Consider the following 19,858-nt stretch of genomic DNA (forward strand, 5'->3'; position numbering starts at 1 on the left):
CTACTACGCTCTTAGCTTTTTTCAGCAGGCTTTTGGATCTCTCTTAGCCTTAACTATGATTTTCTATAAAAATGTTCTTTAATGAAAACTTTCATTAAATACAATAGAAAATATTTTTCTTTTTCAGCTAAAATAATTTATCTTGCAAGTAGGGTGACAAGGAACTACCTGAGCTTGTAAGACCCTTAATGAACCCATTCTTAGAATATTAACAGTATAGTGAAATGTGTGTCTTCAGACATTTGCTGCTATAGCACAAGCTGCCAAACCTCAAAACCAAGGAATGTGTGCTTTGCCTTTAAGTAGTTATTATCTTTATTTCTTTTCCTGAAGAATTTTTCTTTGAGAACTTTGAGTGGCCATGTTTTGGACAAACATTCACTGCCTGAGGCATTTCATGCCTGTGTTTTGTTAGGGCTGGGGCTGAGCATGTCCGCTGCCACCCTCAGGACAGAAGCTGTGTACCAAATGACATTCTTTTTTTGTTTTGTCAGTCTCTTTTTGTGACTACAATATTTAACAAACCAAGGTGCTAGTGTAATACTGTAGTTCATACTTTCATCACTAGAGGGTACTTGTGTATCATGTCATTCATGCCTTCTGAGCCTCAAATGTACATTGAAGAGGGGATTCCTCCAACTTCTATCACTTTTATGCAAATAGATGTCAAAAGTACTGGCCCAGGTGAACATGAAAGCTCAGGTAGCATAATGAGATAGAGTGTAGACACTTCTCTTTTAAAATACTGGTTTCTTAAGGTGGTAAAATATGTTAGAAGTCACATTCTCAATACTGCTTTCAAATCAGAAAATAATCTCTTATGGAAATATACTGGTTACTGCTTCTGTTATATTTCCCATTGGTAAGTATATATATACTTCTGAATGAAAAATTAGGAGGTTATGTTTCTTACACTTTAAAAAGAGTAATCTTAATGTAGCTCTGAAAGCACTTTGGCAGAAAAAAAGGAATGGAGATATTCAGGTCCCAAATGACCTCAGCAGAATTAGAAATCTATTTTTATTGTTTCAGAGATGATCTAGAACATGCTGAGGCAAATGTGATATACAGTGTGAATTTAGCCACAGACAGTTTCCTGAAAACTGCTGTTGTCTAAAGCACTGTGAAAGAGCATAGGAATAAATCATGAGAAACAAATTCCCAAGAAGAGCAGCATCTTGAATATTGGTACAGAAGCTGTTCGGGGATTTCTTTTTCAATTTTTCATTAGTGCAATGTCTACAGAATGAGTTAATGCAGAGACTAACAATGGTTATCATGTAATTTCGTGTATGCTCAGCAAAGCTTTTGCTTGATTTTAGGAATAGTTCTGGGGCATGCCTTGTACTTCATTACCCTTCAAGCATCTCAGCTGTGGTGAGCAAGTTGTTATGCAGAGTGCTTCAGCTGGGAGGGAGAGAGGGTTGATAATGTGGGGCATGCCTTAAGTTAACAGGCATCTTTCACATAAAACTCCACGTAGAGCTGCCTAGGCCGGCAATGCCTGCCTCTCTTAAAAGTACCTGCCAGCTTCATGCTGATGTCCAGTTCTGTGTACAGATGGGATTGGGATTGCTGACCTTCTGAGATCATGCTAGATCAGAGACATCCAGTGTGATATGGTTGAGTTGCATATTCTATAGGATTATGAAGTACAAGTATAGTAGCATATGGTAGGTCTGTTACTACAAGTCCCTCTTAAGTGCTGCATTGTATGACACATTCCTTGCCTGTTGCTTTAACTTCCTAATTTGTATTTTTTGTAAATTGTATTTTTGGGTAATTTTTTATTTTCATGGTGCTGTCTGATTTCTATAATCTTGCCTTCTTTTTTTATTAGATGACTCTGAAAACATTTTTCATTTTAATTTTGCATTCTACCCTGTCTCAACTAGAAAATGATGTACTGCTGTAAACAGCTGTAGTTACAGACATAGCTGAACACCTAGATATCTAAGCCAGGAAAATCCTTGGTCATAAACCACATCTTGTGTTGATGAACTCTGTTTTACTTTAGAAAATAATAGTTGCAAGTCATTGTATATTATTAAATATGCTTTCATAGGTTTTGTTCACGTTTAAGTTTACAATAGCTTCTCTGCTTGTATTGCTTGTGTTTTATGTTCTTCCAAGGTATGTTATCCACAGTGGAGACGGAGAAAACCAAACCAGTGATTAGTATTCTGGAGTCAGATGGTGCCACCATGAGGTTGTTTCAGACTGGCTGTTAGACTTAAGGTTCACACCTCATTCTGAGATATCTGCTTTGTGCAGACGTGTGATGAATAAATTTTCTGAGTTTCATAATATTAAACTTCCTAAAAAGAAAAGTGCAAGTTCTTGATTTTAGTTTTATGACTAGGCAGCATGACCTTTGTCTTCCATGTTTATGTAGAATGTTATGCCATCTGCTGTACATCTTCAAGAGGTTTTGGTCCTGTTGGATGATTCTCACTAAGTATGACAGAGGGTTAAACATCTCACAGATAGAAGTTTCTGCAACTTACGTGAAAATAGACAGCAGAGAACAAAATGAATACCCTCATAAAGAGAAAGGCCAGAACCCGGGAGACTTTTCACTATGAAAGAAGTTTCTCATGTACTAGACAATCCACACAGGACAGAGATCCTCAGTTTCCCCCAGTTTTGGAAGAAATTATGGTCAGAATTTAAATCATCTTAGACCCTAAAGTCAATTAAACATTAGAGACATATTTGTACGAAAGCAAGCTTCTTAATTCCACTTTACACAGGATGGCATGATTGGTGCATTATTTAATATTTTCTCTCTAGATATTTGTAAATCATCTTGTTTTGAGCCAGGTACTGTACATTCACTAAAACTGACATTGAATAGCTTAATGTTGACACTGTCATTTCATTCTAGCGGTCTCTAAAATGAGCTCTGGCAAATATTTATTTCAAATTGCAAACTGATTCAGCTAATATGTAACTGGAGTCCAAATAAGGATTGGGTGCCCCTGCAAATATTGGTTGTGGCTTTTAATCTTTTCCAGGGTCTGAACTGAATTTAGGCACAATTGATGGGGATGCGCATCACTAGTTGTCCATTAGTGAAGTTTCACAAATTTTTAGAGGCTCTGGGTTTGGCTCCTGTGAGAAGAAAAAATGGTGGCTTTAATTTGTGTAAAAACTACTTCTTATGTGCTTTAGTTCATTTTTTTCTTCTGTAAAATTGCAACAGTAATGAAGTTGGACCTAAGTGTCATTTTTTTTTTTTTTCTATACATTTGTATAATTTAATGCTACTAGCAAAGGATAAACAGGCTACTCAGTAACTTTTCTAGACCCATGTATGCCCACTATGGAATACTGTCTATTAAGGATGACTCTTTGCATGCATTTAGCACCTTTTACATTCTGGGACCTGAAAGCACTTTTCAGAGCTGTGAAGTAATTTTGTCCAGTTTGCAAATGGATGATAAACAGGGAAGTTTACAGTTTACCTTTGTTCTTGTAGGGAGGCTGTGGAAGATAACTAGGCCAATGCTTAAGAAATCGTTCCTTGACATTTTAATCTTGCGAAATATTAGCAGAACCTTTAGATACACTGTAGATGTAACTACTCTGCATCTAGAGCCTAAAATCATGGGAGTCAGTTCTACAGTTTGGAAACAAGCTGTTCTGTGTGTGTCAGGAAGGAAGCCTAGTTTCCTGTAGACTTGCATCCTCTGTTCCCTTAACCTACCACAAAAAGCCGTATGTTTTCACCATGCATGTTATGACTGCATTCTTTTTTTCTAGAATGTCCCGGGTTTTTTTACTTCCTCTAATCATAGCTCCAGCTTCTCCCTTCCCTCTCGTATCCCTCTAATATTTGTATTTTCCTTCTGTATTCCCTAATTAGTGGTTGTAAGAGAGACAGGTCAAGCCATGGTGGTTCCTGAGCACACGTACAGGTGAAATGAATCATATAAATATAGACACTGGCCATTTGGCAGCTCAAACAATGTGTAACTTTCAAGATCCAGGGGCCACTAAGGCTCTCACTTCCTACTTAGATTAAGTAAGGTTATCTTAAGATCTGTGAAATTGCCCTTCTGACAGGTTTGGTTGAAACTGGACAGTAACTCCTGAAGTTGAGTAGTGATTGACATTTTTTTTCCTTGGTAGACAAGGCTACTAAACTTAAGACAATTGGAAAAATTTTGAAATGCTGGTGGGACAATTACACTATGAGTTCTTCTGCAACTTTCCAGTGTACTTGGTATTTAATATCTACTTCACTTCTTTGCTAACATACAGTATGTAAATGATTTCAATCTTATTGATAGGGCATTCAAATCACACCCATGTATGAATACAATGCCAGTTTTGTTGGCAAAGTATCAGCAGCTCAGTAGTTATCAAGCTAGTACTGTCTTATAAAATTCTACCATCTCAATGCAATCTCTAATGACAAAGAGAAAGAGGGCATTCCGATATTGTGCCTAGGAAACAGTTTATATGAATTTTTGTAAATAAAGTGTCAGTATAGCTTTTAATTTACTGGTATATTCAGAGAAATTTAAATTTAGAAATCATATTCGAAGTGCAGGATTTCTGCAGTTGTGTGTGGTTTTGTTTTTTTCAGATTCTTGACTCACATATGGTTTTGCAGAAGTCCTATCTCAATTTTTGAAAAGTTTGCTTTTGGTTTTGAACATCATGGACCTAGATCTACCCAAAATAATTAGATAACTTGGTTTGTATAAAGAACATAGCAGGATTGTACCAGCATTTTTACAGAAAACAGTAATATCCCTGCAGTCGTTTCTATCCCAGTCCCCCTGAGTAGATTATCAGTTAATTATAACAGGTAATTATGGTTAAAGACAAAGTCTTTTATAGCAGAGATTTATGTTCAGCAGTAGTCTTGAAGGACAGTGCTATCACTTATAGATAATGAATGTCCTAATCAGTTGTGGCAAGGGAAGCTCTGGGTTAAGTTTCACTAATTCATAGCCATGCATGGGCAAGCAGATGAAGTACACAGTAGGCAGTAGGGACTTCTGGTTCATAAATATTCACAAGGTACTTATGTGTCCTCGTGGGGGAAAGCACACGCTGAGAAGCGCCGAACTCCCTGGACTGCTCCTGTGTGTGGTAATTGTGGGGTGTCAGCTCAAATTCTGCGTCTGACTTGCATTATACCATTAATCCAGACTCATGCTATGATTCCTTGGAAACAGTGCACTTAGCTGAATAATTTATCACGTGACTTTCAATTATTTATGACTTCTTATAACAAATGAAATAAAATCTAAAGGCGGAAGAGTTCTGTAACTTACGCATATCCAAGCGACAATGAGCAGATTGCTGTGTTGTCAAATCCCTGTGTTTACTGCCTGATTGCTTCTCTGAAGGTACTCCAAGGGAATGGTCATTTGATACTAAATTGATTAAAACAGTAACAAATTACTCCCTGCCAGTTGTTGTGTGCATGTTCCCCTAATTGTGCTGCTTTCCTTTTTTCTTCTCCCTCATTTAATAACAAAACCTAGAAATTAAAACTAGATTCCATCAGGTCATTTTAGATTTGGGAACAGATATTCATGATCTCCTTGGAAACTGAACAAAGGTGCATTTCCTATGGGACCTTCCTGATTGCAGCTTATTTTAAAATAAGCTCTGCTTAGTGAACCCCCTTTTGTTTTGTTCAGTCAAGTGTGCCTCTTCTTCACGTATGGCTCAGGCTACTGTGTATCCGCTGAAATGCCATTGCTACTAAGGTGTGCAGTCATTCTTGGCCCCAAATAAGAGACAGTAAGAACTCTGGCAGAGAGCTCTTGCTGATTTTGCTAGAGCAGTTTGAGAAGTTAATCTTCGTGAGCTTTCCAATTGAGTAGCTGAGCATGGCACTCATATTCTATGAACAATGCTACGGGAGTCAAGACCTAGCTAAGTTTTGAAGTCCTGGCTGAAACCTCTAACAGTGGCTGATGCTCTTGAGCCTTGGTTAAAGAGTACACCTGCAAATGGAAGTTGCTAGAGGTTGAAACTAAATGTGTTGTTTCAGTTTTGTAGGCAGTTGCATCCATGGCTGCAATTGTTTCAGATCATTTCTAGTGCAGGCCAATACTGGTTCAGAGACCAGTTTGATACCCTGGACTCATTCAAAGCAGTTCTCACCAGAGACTATGTGGGAAGGTGCTTTAGTCCCTACCTTCTGCATCCCTGTTGGTGTCCAGTTTTTCCTGCAGCCCAGTGTGGCACTATAGGGCTCCTCCTGCCTTTCATTAAGGACCTGCAGTCCTCCATTGCAGTGGGTCTGTGACTGCTGAAGTACAAGACAGGTATGGAAGGCAGGAGCTGCCCTTAAGAGCCCGCTCCAGCTCTGTGTTCCCCTCTCCACTAAAGCTACACTTCTACACAGCTACCACAAAGCTGTGGGAACAGACACACACGGGCATCTTTGCAGAGGGATGCTCTACTAAAGTTGGCAGAACAACCGAACTGATCACTACAACACGCAGGAATTCAAGAAGTGGACCATCTTACACTGGAACAATTTATTTAGAGTTCAGTGTAAGAAACTTTGGGAAGTCTTTGTGCTGGATAGGTCTCTAGTGGAGGCTGCAGGATAGCTTGGCATTGCAGCACAGATGTGAGATTTTACACTGCCTGTGATGGTGACAGATTTGGCAATTTAAAGCTACAGCCATGGTGAAGACCTTTGTATCACCGAAAACCAGGATAAAAACTTATCGATACCAATGTGATGTAGATAAGCAGACACTTCTTTATTAACGGCCGGACATGTAGGGGAAGGTTCTCACCAACAACACGTACCAGGCACCAGAATCATACACCTTATGTAGAACTTACTCATACCTATTCATTAAGTATTCATGCATAAATATACAATTTCCAAGAAATCATTAGCATATTCTCCTATTTCCGATTCTGTGCAGTAAAGGTTAGAAATGTCTAGAAGTGGGTCTGGGGTGTAATGGGAGTAGGTGGTCCATGACTCGGTGGTCACGATCTCCCCCTGCCAAAATTACCTTTTGCTTAAGGACACAGTTTTCTTGGCAGGTAGTTGCAAGCTGTTACGGTTACTTCCCTCAGTTCCCATTAATCCTGGACCTTGACAACTACTTGCGTTCTTCTAGTCCTATACATGTATTATAAATCAGTTTACAAATCATCTTGTGTTTTGTTACCTAGATTCTAACCATTCCTACTAAACAATTATGACCAATCCCTTCGGCCTTGGTACGGGGCTGTACAGGGATTTTAGAGTAGCAGTCGGTTGCTCAATTTAAAGTACTATAAATGTAAAATAAATGATTTTTACTAAAATATCTCTTAATTCTATACTTATATTAAAATCAAACACAATTTAATTTCAGTTGATAATAAAAGCAGTAACATTTGTACAAGCAATTTCTGTATTAAAATGTCTAGTTCCTTCATTTTCTAAAAGTACAAGACTTGATATTATGTGGATTCTTTGAAATCACAGGGTGAGTACTCAGAACATGTCCAGATCCTTCGTTCAGCTTCTGCAACACAGGTGCCTGTGAAAATCCTCTGCAGCAATGTCTTATACAATTTTTACATCTGCTCAGTCATCATTATGAACTTTGGTGGTATTGTTATTGAGTTTTCTTTTTTTCACCCCCCTCTTTTTATTATACCTTTCTTTGACTAAGTAGCCTACATTTTGATTTTCAGTGGAATTTGTCCATTTGACTGGGGTTCATTCTAACTAGGTCTTTTTTATGTGAGTGGGAGGCAGAGTTCCTTAAAGAAAATATCACCCCACAGAGCTGAGGCTCCCGGGAACTCAGCGCTGCAGCACCTGCCATGTTCTGATCTTGTGTGCGGACAGTGAGTGGTGCTGATGGTTGACGTCATTGTTTTTCAAATTGTTTACAAGTAGCACTTTCAGCATTGAGCAGAGAATTGTGCCTAAGACATTGTTGGTGAATTACTGGTTCTTTGAGATGCATGGCAGAGACAGAATTTAATGATTTTGTAATTAAGCAAATGCCTTGAGATCACTTGTGTCTCATTCATTGTGTTGAAACTGATGTTTAGTTTTTATGCATTTGTAAGCTTGCTTTAGTAAGATGGAGAAGTAAGGCACTATTACTTTAGGTTGAACTGTGACTACCTGCCTCAAAGATACAGTATGTTTTTGCAATATTTGAATATTCTTATCTACTGTATCTTTACCCTCGTTGGCAAGGTATTTTAAGTCTGCATCAAGGATGTTATTTCTTCCATGCAGATCGGGCCTCCAGCTCTTTGTTGCAATCAGTACATTGTAATGAGAAAACTGCTGCAGTGAGTGGAATAAACTCTGGATTTGCTGGACACTCAGCGTATTTTTCCTTCATTTTTTTCTGGTTTGTTTCTTTATTTTTATTTTTTGGTTGTGCTGCTGTGACAGATTAGTAAAAGTAATTCCTAGTTCACTTTTTCTCTTACGTGCATGGCGTGCCCTTCATGTGTTCTAAAATAACTTTTCAGTGTTGCTGGGTAGTTGCTTCATTTTTGAATTGCACGTTTCACTGATTTCTAAGACCACAGTATCATACACAGGAGGACTAGAAAGTATTAAGATTTGTGTCTAACGACAGATGGTATACACAATTTCCTCAGCATTGCTTGACGCCCTTTACATTTGATTGTAGACTACTTAGTAATATGCTTTTGTAAAGCTATAAACTGTGCTTTTATCTCTTTCTCTCCTCCCTTGCTTTTTTTTTCTTTTGTATCATAGATAATTCAATGCACATCAAAAATAAACATTGAAGAAGATGCCTGCTGGAAAGGAACATGTGGGAAGAGTGAGTTTCCTCGTGAAAGTTGCAGCAATTAGTATTTAAACTACTTATGGGAATTCAGTTCCACTGAAGGGACAATACTGTTGACATAAATATACTTGCAACATTGAAAGGGACATTATTCTGCTTACAAATATATTTACATTCAGAAAAAACCCCAAATTTTACATTAGGAAATGTTTTAGTTGAGTTTCTATGGAATGCATGCTATATTATAGTGATTATTGGTGTGTCTGGTTCCCCTTCACAACTCCTGTTCTTCAAAATTGTCTGTTTTCTGTAAACTGATACATATAGATCAGGTGACATGAGGATCTTTCTTCAAAATTTCTAATTAAAACTAATTTCAAAATTCAGACTAATTCCTATACAAGGAAAATTCTTTTTTGATAGATGGTGCAGCCCAAGACTGCAACTTGAAGTAATATGGCATTATGTGATGCTTAATCATATTATAATGCTCGAAAACAAAATGATGCATCAAAGCTTTAGTTCTCTAATGATATCTCCTTTTTCTGCAAAGGAACATTAATTAGCAGAGAGCAGTTAATAGTGAAATGTATTGAGTATATGTAATGGAATAGCAATGGAGAAATGTCTGGTTTAGATGATTTGATTTTTGATGGAATTAAGTCTTCAAAAATACAGAGAATAAACAAATTATTTAGTACTTGTCACATTTCTCTTTAAAATTACATTTAGGTTTAGTGGCACCATGATACTTAATTACTTTCTTAAACAAGACTAGGCTGTAGAAAAAAGGATGAATGAACAGTAGATGGTGATAATGCAACGTGCAGAGATAAAGTATTGCTAAAAAAAGTACATTCACAGGTATCTAGTTTGTACCCCATCATAATTTTTAATAATTTTCCTGAGTAGACACACATTTCTTCAGTTCAATCACGGTCTATGAGTATTTGATTTAGACCGGAAACATATGACTAAACTATAGATGTAATTACATTTTATTTTTTCATTTATAGGAAAAAAAAAATCTAGGTTTTAAAAATATGGCTTTAGAGGAAAATTCTTCTTTTATTAATCAATGTCCACTTCTATTTTGTAATTTTTAATCAGTGTAGATGAAAACCCAAAATGTTCTGAAGAATTATTCAAAATAAATATATTTTAATATCTAAATAAATAAAGTCAATGGAAGTTTTGTGCAGTAGTAATGTGGCTTGTTCAGTTGTATGAAGGATAACATAAGTACTTTGCTTTATAATTATTGATTTTTTTCCAACTTTGGCACATATGGTTGACCAAAAATAATTTGAAATATGCCCCTTTGTATATATGAGATTTTGCTCAGTGCAGAAGAAAATGTTATAAGCTGTATTCCTTGAAGCTAACTTATTTCAACAGTGTTCTCTTTCATGTTCCAGAAAATATATTCTACATTTCTTTGGGTTACTAATTAAGAACTGTTAATTTTCAAATAACCATAAACTGTTTACATCATGACCTGAAATGTTCAGTGTTAGTGCATATATTAGAACATTTGAAAATTAAGCATCTTGAAAAATGTTTGTAGGTGCTATAATTGTGGCTTGCTGATGGAGATGAAAAGTGAATCATCCATTTCACTTGTAAATTTATGAAATCTCATCACTATTCAAAGATATTTAAGCATGGCTAAATTCTTTAAAATGCTTATTCAGAAAATGAAATTATATTAAATCCATCTACAGACACTACAGTGCTCATATATCAATTGAATTCTTAGTGTTTAACTTGGGCATTAGTTCTCAGTGTTTGTGCATGTTTATAAAAAGCATGCATGTTTATAAAAAGCATGAATAGACTATTTTGGAGGATAGGAAAAAGCTTTCATTGATGGCTGTTATGGCTTTACTAATCAATAGTGTTCATGGAGATGACAAAAGAAGCCTAGCGTTTGATTTAAGGAATTGTGCAGCAATACTTAGAATTGAAATGAATTTATGGCTTGACTAAAATCAGTAATGACCATGGGAATGATAAAAGGAACCCAAGATTTTATTTAAGAAGTTGTGTAGTAATACTTGGGTTTGAAATGTTTTGGTTGATGAGGAAACATATACATGTAAGTAGGAATAGCAAAGAGCACTCATGGTTTGTTTTTCATTGGAAGTGTGGTAATCTTGATTTTCCTACAGAAATCCAGCACTCTTAATTTACTGTGAGTGTTTCTTTCTTTAGCTAAAACCAAGTATTCATTCTAGGTAGGACTGATTTGTGTATATTGATTTTTTGCATTTCGTGGTTTCACCAGCTTCTTCTTCCCTAACAGATAGATGAATGTCTTTAAATTGCTAGAGCATACAGATACTGGTGCTCCAGATATAATGGATAAGATGTAAAGAATGATTATTTGAATTTTTGTTACTAAGGTGTAAACTGCAGGAAAGTCACTGACACCAGGCAGAGAAATCTGTTAAGATTATTAGTGACAGGATAGCTGTATGTACGATAGGTAAGGATTAGTTGAAAGTTACAATGGAACTAGAAGACCAGCTGAAGTGGGGGAAGTAGATTCCAGGCAATAGGGAACCATGTGACATCAGTAAAGTATCCTAATTGCAAATAAAATCTGGATGTGCAGAAGTGCAAAGGCGAGTGGTCTGAAAGGAAACGTGAAGAAACTCTAACCTCTGATAGCAGGCAAGTTACTTTACCTGAGCAGTATGTCATGTGCACAGTGGAACATCAAATCAAAGGGATCCTGTAATATCCAGATGTAAACTGTACAGAAAGGACAGTTTAAATTTGGGATAGGCAGGACTATGTATCAAAAATTATATTTCAGTAATAAAATATTTTCAGTATGGAAGATACCAACAGAAATCTAAAATTTTTATTTTAGAATTATGCTGCTGGCTGTAACATGTAAATCTCATCAGCTGTGCAATACTCTAGAAAGCAACCGACTGTGAGGAGCAGTAATGACGGGTGACTTCATCTTATCTGTATGCACATCGTGTCCTTGTTACTGGATTTCCCAAACAGTTTTATTACTGTGAAAGCTGTCGTGCAGACAGGATTTGTGTGTGAGCGTTGTCACCTCTTCTTCATTTTGGTCTCCATTTGTAGAACCATACCTTCTCTTTGCCTTTTGATAAATAGAATTTAAGACATCATTAATTAGCAGGCACTCCTTTAATTTTATTGTTTATGACTAATTTCAGATCCAATTACAGAGCCAGTATGAGGTGATACATAAGAGGTAGTCATACAAAGGTTAGTGGATAGAAATACAATAGGCAGTTATGGGTTATGCCACAACTCTCCATATTGATGACTCAGAAATACAAGCTAAATGGAATGGTAAATTCCCAGCTTTGCATGATGGTTACCTGCTAGCAGGTCTTGCTAATCTCAGGATGCAATTCACTGAAAAACTCTCTGTGTAAAATGAAGTTTCTGTTTAATTAAAAACTTCAAATTTTGATCATGTATTCCTAGAGCAAAACTTCTCTGTGGTAGTTTATTAGACCTATTTATTCTTGACATTAAAAGAGTTATATTTATTTTACTTCATTATCAGCAAGCAAATGTACCGAGTCAATAATTCATGTTGCAGTTTACTCAATAAACAGAGTGCATTTTGAGAAAGGCTGTCTTCTTTTAAGAATTACATCTGATCCAATAAACCAAATTATATAATAATAAAGTATGTCATTGATGTAAACAAATACCAGATGGGTTGTAAAACATTTAATTTTAGATCAGTGCAAATAGACTGAGATAAACACTGCTGTGGCATATTGTCAGTCAGTAGTAAAGCTCAAAAAGGGATTCCCACTCTATTGTCCATATCCTGGAGGATTCCACCTTTGTGCTTATATTTCTCTTGTTTTAAGCCTTGCTCTATTTATCCCCATTTGCTCTATGTTATTGCGCTTTCAGACACGGTGTGCTGGCCTGGCTGGGATTCAAAGTGTGACAATGCAAGCCAGCAAGGTTTTGCTGATGAAAGCCAGAAAGTATTCCCAGGAAAGGTCTGTGAGCCTCCCGAGGTGCGAGCACTGCAGAGGCAGGGCAGCTGCTTTCTGGATTGTGGGGAGTGGGCTTATCTCTCATGTTATTTTCCCACCCTGAGGGGAAGTACGCTGTTGCTTGTACAGGACCCAGCTTCTTCCCAGGTAGATGTAAACAGTAACAGCCAGAGCTTTTTACTCTTAGGATGAGAAGGTGTTCACTACAAGACTCTTTCAGTTGTGGTCAGTTCAAGATCAAGTTCAAAGTGTCTTTGTGCCATTACATTTCAAGGCTAGGGTTTTTTTTCCACACAGTTAAAATCAGGAAGCTGTTGTTCTGTATTTAAGTTAAGATATCTGCTAGCACTTCTATAACAAAGTTTTCTAGTGGTGTGTTCACTGACATTTTATCTTATCTTTAGGGACATGGTTTAGTGGTGGACATGGCAGTGTTAAGTTTGCAGTTGGACTTGATGATCTTAAAGGTCTTTTCCAATGTAAATTATTGTCTGAATCTATGATCTGAGTATGTGTATGTATTCTAAATTAAGTGGAATTTATAATAATAAGTAAATTAGTACGTGTCTTTTAGCATTATATCAAAAGGGGAAGTTTTAAGTATTGTATTTGGAGGGCATCCACATTTTAGTGATTTTACCTGTTTTCTGCATGTGTCACCTAAATCTATGATTTCTTAGTTCATGCAATAGATTTATGATTTCTTAGTTCATGCAAATAGTTTTGGACCTTTTAAATCCTGCTTAATACTTGAGCTTAAGTGGCAGAAAACGTAAGAGCCGGTCTTACAAAAACCCTAGACTTTCAGATGGACATGTATATTCCAGGTGGCGTCTTGACAAAAATCTTAACAGAAGAGTCTATTATTCCCAGTATTCATAATAAACATTCATGTCACATGCTTCAGAAGGTTTGTTTAAAATACTTTGTGTTACCTATGTTTCTAAACTGTTCAATGAATACAGATTTTTAGCAGATGATACACAAGTACCATGGCTGAATTATGAGCAATGGTAAGTTGCTATTTATTCTAAGCCAATGTTAAAAGGTGTGTTGGATCACAGAAACACTTTGTCTCCAAAGTGTAGAGCTAGATTCTCTTGGTAGAGGGGAAATGCAGTCAGGATTGTTTAGCTAAGAAAAGTTTGTTGTTTTCTTATGACTACTAAACTTTTTTTTTTTTTTTTTTTTAATGGCAGAAAGACTGTGAGTTTATGGATCTCTCGGCCTATTTGACATCACCAGGAATGCCAAATTGAATTAGTTTAGGAGTCCTGTACATCATAGAAAGTGCCCATTTTAGCTGCATGTTTGAGTAGAAGTTACTTGAGTAAATACTGAAATGGGGTAGAGTGAATTTAAGCACTCTTTAAAGTGGTTTATGTATTGAAAAGTATAGTTAATTTATAAAGATTGATTCCTCACTGAAGACTTTTAGCTTCATTGTTTTTCTTCTGAAGTTATCAGAAAAGAACCACATTTCTCTGTACATTTTCTCTGTGAGACTTCTGAGACAATGACATAACTTCTTTGCCAATATTTTATCAATATAGAGATTTTTAAGTATGCATTTTAAATTTTAAGTGTATTTACTAAAGTAGATATCAAAAGCTTTGCAGAAAGTATGTTTAGTTATTTTCTTCATATTAAATGCAATAAAATCAAACGTTATCTACCTACAGAAACGTTATACACATATACCAGTGGCATGAAGATATGCTTAATTTTGATTGCATGACAAGTTTTCTTTCTAGACACAAACGACTTCCAACTCTGGATATAGATTAGCATTGTGTAGCAGAAAACCAATACCTTATTTCCAGAAAGTACATTTTCCTGATTTCTTATTCTAGGAATTAATTTAAATAAGAAAAACACCTGTCTTGTTGTCTGACAGCTGATGACAGCAACAAAATCACTGAGTGACAACAATGACAAGCTATCCCTACATATCAACACATCAGGCTTTTATTGCTGTCTTGGGTATACAAGAAACTTGTATTAAGTGGTGTTTAACAAGGAATCATTCTGTTTGTCAGTTCTGTGACACAATCTATATGAAAGAGGGAGTAATGTCCCCATGTCAACTGAAGATGAGAAGATTGCAGTAGGTATTACTTGTCTGCGTAGTATGAAGCTTGTCTGTAGAGGTGCAGACAAATCGAATGGCCTGTTTTCATCACGCTGCCAGATGGGAATTAGGCAAGTTTATGTAAAAATTCATGCATTGTTAGTCAAAGTGATGGTTGAGATTTAGGAAGAAATTTTATTATGAAGAAGTACAGCTTTTTTTTTTTTTTTCCTTTGATCACATGAATTACTGTAGTTTTATCGCTACCACATTTAACTACTGTAACAACAATGCAGTATTGAATGGGGAAATTACTAAAAACACTGTGAAGACATCCCTTCAGTCAGTGTGCAACTTACCTTCCATGTATTCAAAAGTTATTGGAAATTTATCACTTTGTTTCAGTAAAATACTGTGGTATTCTCTAATAGTCTCAAACCTCTCCTTCAGACACAAACCGATGATGCATTCTTCAGTGGCTGGGAAAGTAGATGGAAATGTCACGCCTTTGTGTGATTTATGCCTTTTTTAAATGTGTCATCAGGAAGATCTTGGCAAAATATGCTTCTTCATCATGCCCTGCACTAAGGTTTTTTTTTCCAGGACAAGTTGACAGTAACTCCCCAACTCCAGGTTCTGTATAAAGCTAAGCCTGAACTACAGGTTTTCATCTGTCACATGTTAAAATTGAGGAATATGAAAAATCCCTTTGTTTTTTCAGGCTTTTTCAGGGAATTTAGGGTCTCCCAAAACAAATGATAAATCCTGAAAATTTAGAGTTCATTGAAACAGTAGATTTAAGTTTCAGCCACAAATCCAGATTTTCACTTTTCACTTAGGTGAAGGGCAGACTGATCTTTAGAAAAAAATCAGCATCCTGAGTTTATCACCAGAAAAACAGTCACAGAAATACAACTCTCTTTGTGATTTATCTTATGCCTTCATGGATAGACTTTGGCAGGAGCAGCAAAACCAAACAGTTTATTTTTGCTCCTTATTTCGTGTATGAATCTTGAGCATATGCTCTGAGTGGGTTTGAAATAACTTACATTTGATTTTTTTATTTATGTTTATTATTATGTGCTAATCCATAGCGCTAAAAACATGTCATAAACAGTGCATTATGGAATTAGTGGGAAAAATACTTCAAAATAGTATTTTTTAAATGTTGCTTAATCACTAGCATATTTATTTGCATTTTAATGCATTCTCTTTGTTTACCCATATTTGCCTCATCATTTCATGTTGCCAGGTACTTGGTTAATGTTATTAGTTTGCATTTTAAGAAATTATGATGGGTTTTTGAGCATTACATGATTTTATATTTTCTTTTTTTTTTTTTTCTCTAGAAAGGTTCTAAAGGAAATCTCTGTTGGAGACCTAAAGCCTAATGAAACAGTTGAAGCAAATCTGGAAGCACAACTACTCTCCAAATTAGACCATCCAGCCATTGTCAAATTTTATGCAAGCTTTGTGGAGCGAGATAGTTTCTGCATCATCACTGAATACTGTGAGGTGAGACTTGTAGATTACTTTGAAGAAATTTTACAGAATGTGTGGCTTAAAGCAGAGTCTTAAAAGCCCAGCCCAGTTTTTTTAATGTTTTAGTTTGAATTTTACTCTTTAATTGTTACTTGTGGTATCACCTGCTGCTTGTTAGGAATATTTCAAATAAGCAATGTTACGTGCTCCTGCAAGACTCATAGCTCATAGACAAACAAAACAGAGGAGAGGAAATAGCTAATTTTAAATACAAGTTCATTTCGTTCACTATAATCAGTATTACAAGAAAGACGTAAATGCAGACATGTTACCAGATCTGTGGGTGAACTCAGAAAGTTTGTACCACATATGTACAACTGATAGGTAAGAGAGGATGAGATTGGGAGTACCAGGTCATGGTATGAAATCTGATGCAAACGAGAAAGGGAAAACTCACTTTTGATTTGGAGGTGATCACAAGAAGCATAAGCCTGATCATATGGGTGATGTTTGGTAGCAGCATTGACTTTATGAAGTGAATAATGTGAGTCAAAGACCAGATGTAGTGGATACAACAAAAATTAAAGCAGGATATACTACAATATAGTTACCAGGTTTTTCAACTCCAGCATTTGGTTTAAAAGCATATTGCTGAAATCTGTCTTAAGGCTTTAAAATAAGAATTTAAACATTTTTAAGGCAGCTTTTTATGAGTTTATATGAAACAAGAGCCTACTTTGTATTAAATATAGATGTGATCTTTTAAAAAAAATAATGTCATACCTACAGTGATCTTGTTATGAAACTGAGTAGCAGACTCTTCAGTTGTGCTCTGCTAGACATTTGAAATGCCTTGGAAGCTAATGACCTGGGACTACTGAGTTAGCTGTCCACAAATCAGGCTTGTTTAACCAATCACATTTCTTCAAGCATTTGTGTGAGTAATTAAAGAATTTCTGCCAGTTATTACTTCCTTAGAAGCTTTCTTTGACAGTTAAATGCCTGTTTATTGCAGGGATTTTTAGAAATGAAATCTGAAACGTTCAATTCTGTTATGCAATCTGAATAATTGTTCACTCATTATTTCAACACCCATGCAGAAGCTCTTTGTGTCATTCCCTGAATATCTGACATCTGGGGCTTGATGGAAATTTAATATTGCCAAGTCTCTGGAAATCCAGAGCTCAGAATTGAAGGATTATTCAAACTGCCCAGATATTCCTGCATACTAAGATTCATTTTTCTCTGCTAGTGGTAGAAAGTGGCTCAACACCAGATCAGTTAAACCTATAGGAATAAAGGAGCCTCTTTCAGCAGCATTATAGAGATGGGCTAGTGGCTTTGGTCCACTTCTTTGTCTCTTTTTTTTTTTTTTTTTTTTTTTTCATTTGGAATAAAGTTTTAAAAGTCTGGAATAAAGAATAAGAAAGAACATTATAGCAATCACCAGAGCAATTACAAGCTGGTGCAGCACTCCTTGGAAATTTTTTTTATTTAGGCAATGTAAACTACCCTGCATGAAACGTTTCGGTGTGGAGTTACCCTAGGATCTAGGAGTCATATACTCAAATACATGAGAATGTATTAGAGCAAGGCAAATGAAGAAAGAGGAAATGGATGCATTGGTTATGTGGATGAATCTTTTCAGTTTTGAGTCTGCTACGTCAGGCCAATAGTTGGTCCTCTAGGATGTTCTGACTTTTTCCAAAAGGATGCACTATGTAGTATCATTGCACTGCAGCAATTACAACATATTTAATCAAATGTTCAGACAAGAAAAGTATAAAGCAAAGTTTCACATAGTGCTTTAAAGTTTATTTTCTTTTTAGTGTGTGTATTTTCAGAAGGTATACTTTCATATTTACTTATCTATAACCTGCCTTTGTATGTGGTGGGATTTGGATCTCTCTACCTAAAAGATGCCCATTTAAATCGTGCATAAACTGAGAATGAGAAAAATGGATTGCTACCTGATCCTTGTTTGGAAAGAAATGTTAGTACGTTCAGTTTCTCATGCAGGGAACAATTACCAGATTGGCAGTAATTGGTACTCTTGAGCAGACTCAAAACAAAGAATAAACATTAAGTTGGCATGGAAACAGAACTACCCTCTGAGCTTTATTCTGTTTTCTCCAAAGTACTGTGACTTATTCTTTAGCCACAGTACTTTGTTCATTCTTGCATGAGTAGCATAGAGTGAGCCTCCAATGCAGCTGCCCTATGAACAAAAGAGAACATTGGTCTCCATTGCTCAGCTTGACATCTTTTATTATAACTGAATTAATTCAAAATTATAGAAAAGAAATATGTGTGTTCTATTTTGATCCTCTTGTTGAGCTGCTTTGGCAGCTGCTTTTTCCTGAATCAGAATCTTACAGGCAATATAAACATTGTCAGATGTCAGATTTCAAGCAAAAATGCCTTCAGGAACCTTGGATTGAATTTTGTAACATGAATTGGAATTCAATAGAATACAGTTTTTACAAAGTAGTTACTTTAAAAGTTGCATCATTTTAATACAGCATAAATCAGAACTAGTTGCACTTTCCCATAAACAATTATTTCTGTCTCTTTGCTGTGGTCTCAGCTGTGATGCGATACATATGCTAAGGAAATCTAAGCAAGAGGAATAACTAAAGCAATTAGTGCCTGTTCGTGTTATGAGCTCTAAATGCTAAGCTGTTCTACATAAGTTACTGGTGTGTTTGATACTCGTGCTATTTAAAATAGAAACGGCAACTTGGAAATTCCCCATGTACTTAAGTTGTTAAATTCCCCATGAACTTCATTATACTGACCTTCCAAAATGCAAAATTGGGTTAACAAACTTCTTCAGAGTTTCATGGCAACAGTATTTCAGCAAATCTTTTATGATGTATTTTTGTTTTCCTTTTTTAGACACAAAATCAAGGTTAAATTAGTTGTAGGACATTGAGACCAGTCTTCTCTACATGAAGATAAAAGGTTATACAGTTACTTGAGGGCACATATAGGGCTTTATTTGCTTGCTTTTGTTCTTCACAGATCTTTGGAAGGAAATGTCCCCCAACTTAAGAGAATATTCACTAGCATAACTCTGTAGGTCCTACACTTTTCTTTGCATTTTTCATGGCAATGTGTAATTGTGAGAGGGGACACACTGGGACAGGGAGAAACGGTGACAGGAGCCTGATGCACTTCATCTATCCTCACCTGGATAGTACATAGTCCCTTATGGCCAGTAGCCAGCTGACACATGTTTGAGCAGCCCCTGACTCCTGGGCTATTGCTACAGTTGGCTCTGGATGGTCTGGGGCAGCCGTCTGGAATAGGTGAGTCATTATTTTTGAGTTGTGCGAGTAGGCTCAGACACAGCCCATCTGGTTGCCATGCAGCTGAGTATCCAGCAACACTTTTTATTTTTTGTCCTCTGCTCTGCTGCAAGCAACCAGGGGGAAGCTGTTGAACATTTGGAGTTGCGAAGGGGAAGCAGCTGCTGAGAGCTCCAGGTTCCCAGAAGAGCTTTACTCTGGGCTGCAGCAGGGAGG

At 36.4% G+C, this 19,858-nt stretch overlaps 1 protein-coding gene across 7 annotated transcripts in view; it reads left to right on the top strand.

Moving 5' to 3' along the window:
• The window catches only part of NEK11 (NIMA related kinase 11), a 124,178-nt gene that overhangs the window by 6,141 nt on the left and 98,179 nt on the right, over positions 1–19,858 (top strand). For 6 of the 7 annotated variants that reach the window (XM_074900641.1, XM_074900640.1, XM_074900645.1 and 3 more), the window contains exon 3: positions 16,199–16,364. In XM_074900641.1, coding sequence (XP_074756742.1) covers positions 16,199–16,364 — 166 coding nt within the window. Of the gene's footprint in view, positions 1–8,746; positions 8,802–16,198; positions 16,365–19,858 lie in introns of those variants that run through there. The other variant, XM_074900639.1, reaches the window with a different exon arrangement.

Source organism: Athene noctua, chromosome 2 (genome assembly GCF_965140245.1).
Source record: "Athene noctua chromosome 2, bAthNoc1.hap1.1, whole genome shotgun sequence".
NCBI lineage: Eukaryota > Metazoa > Chordata > Aves > Strigiformes > Strigidae > Athene > Athene noctua.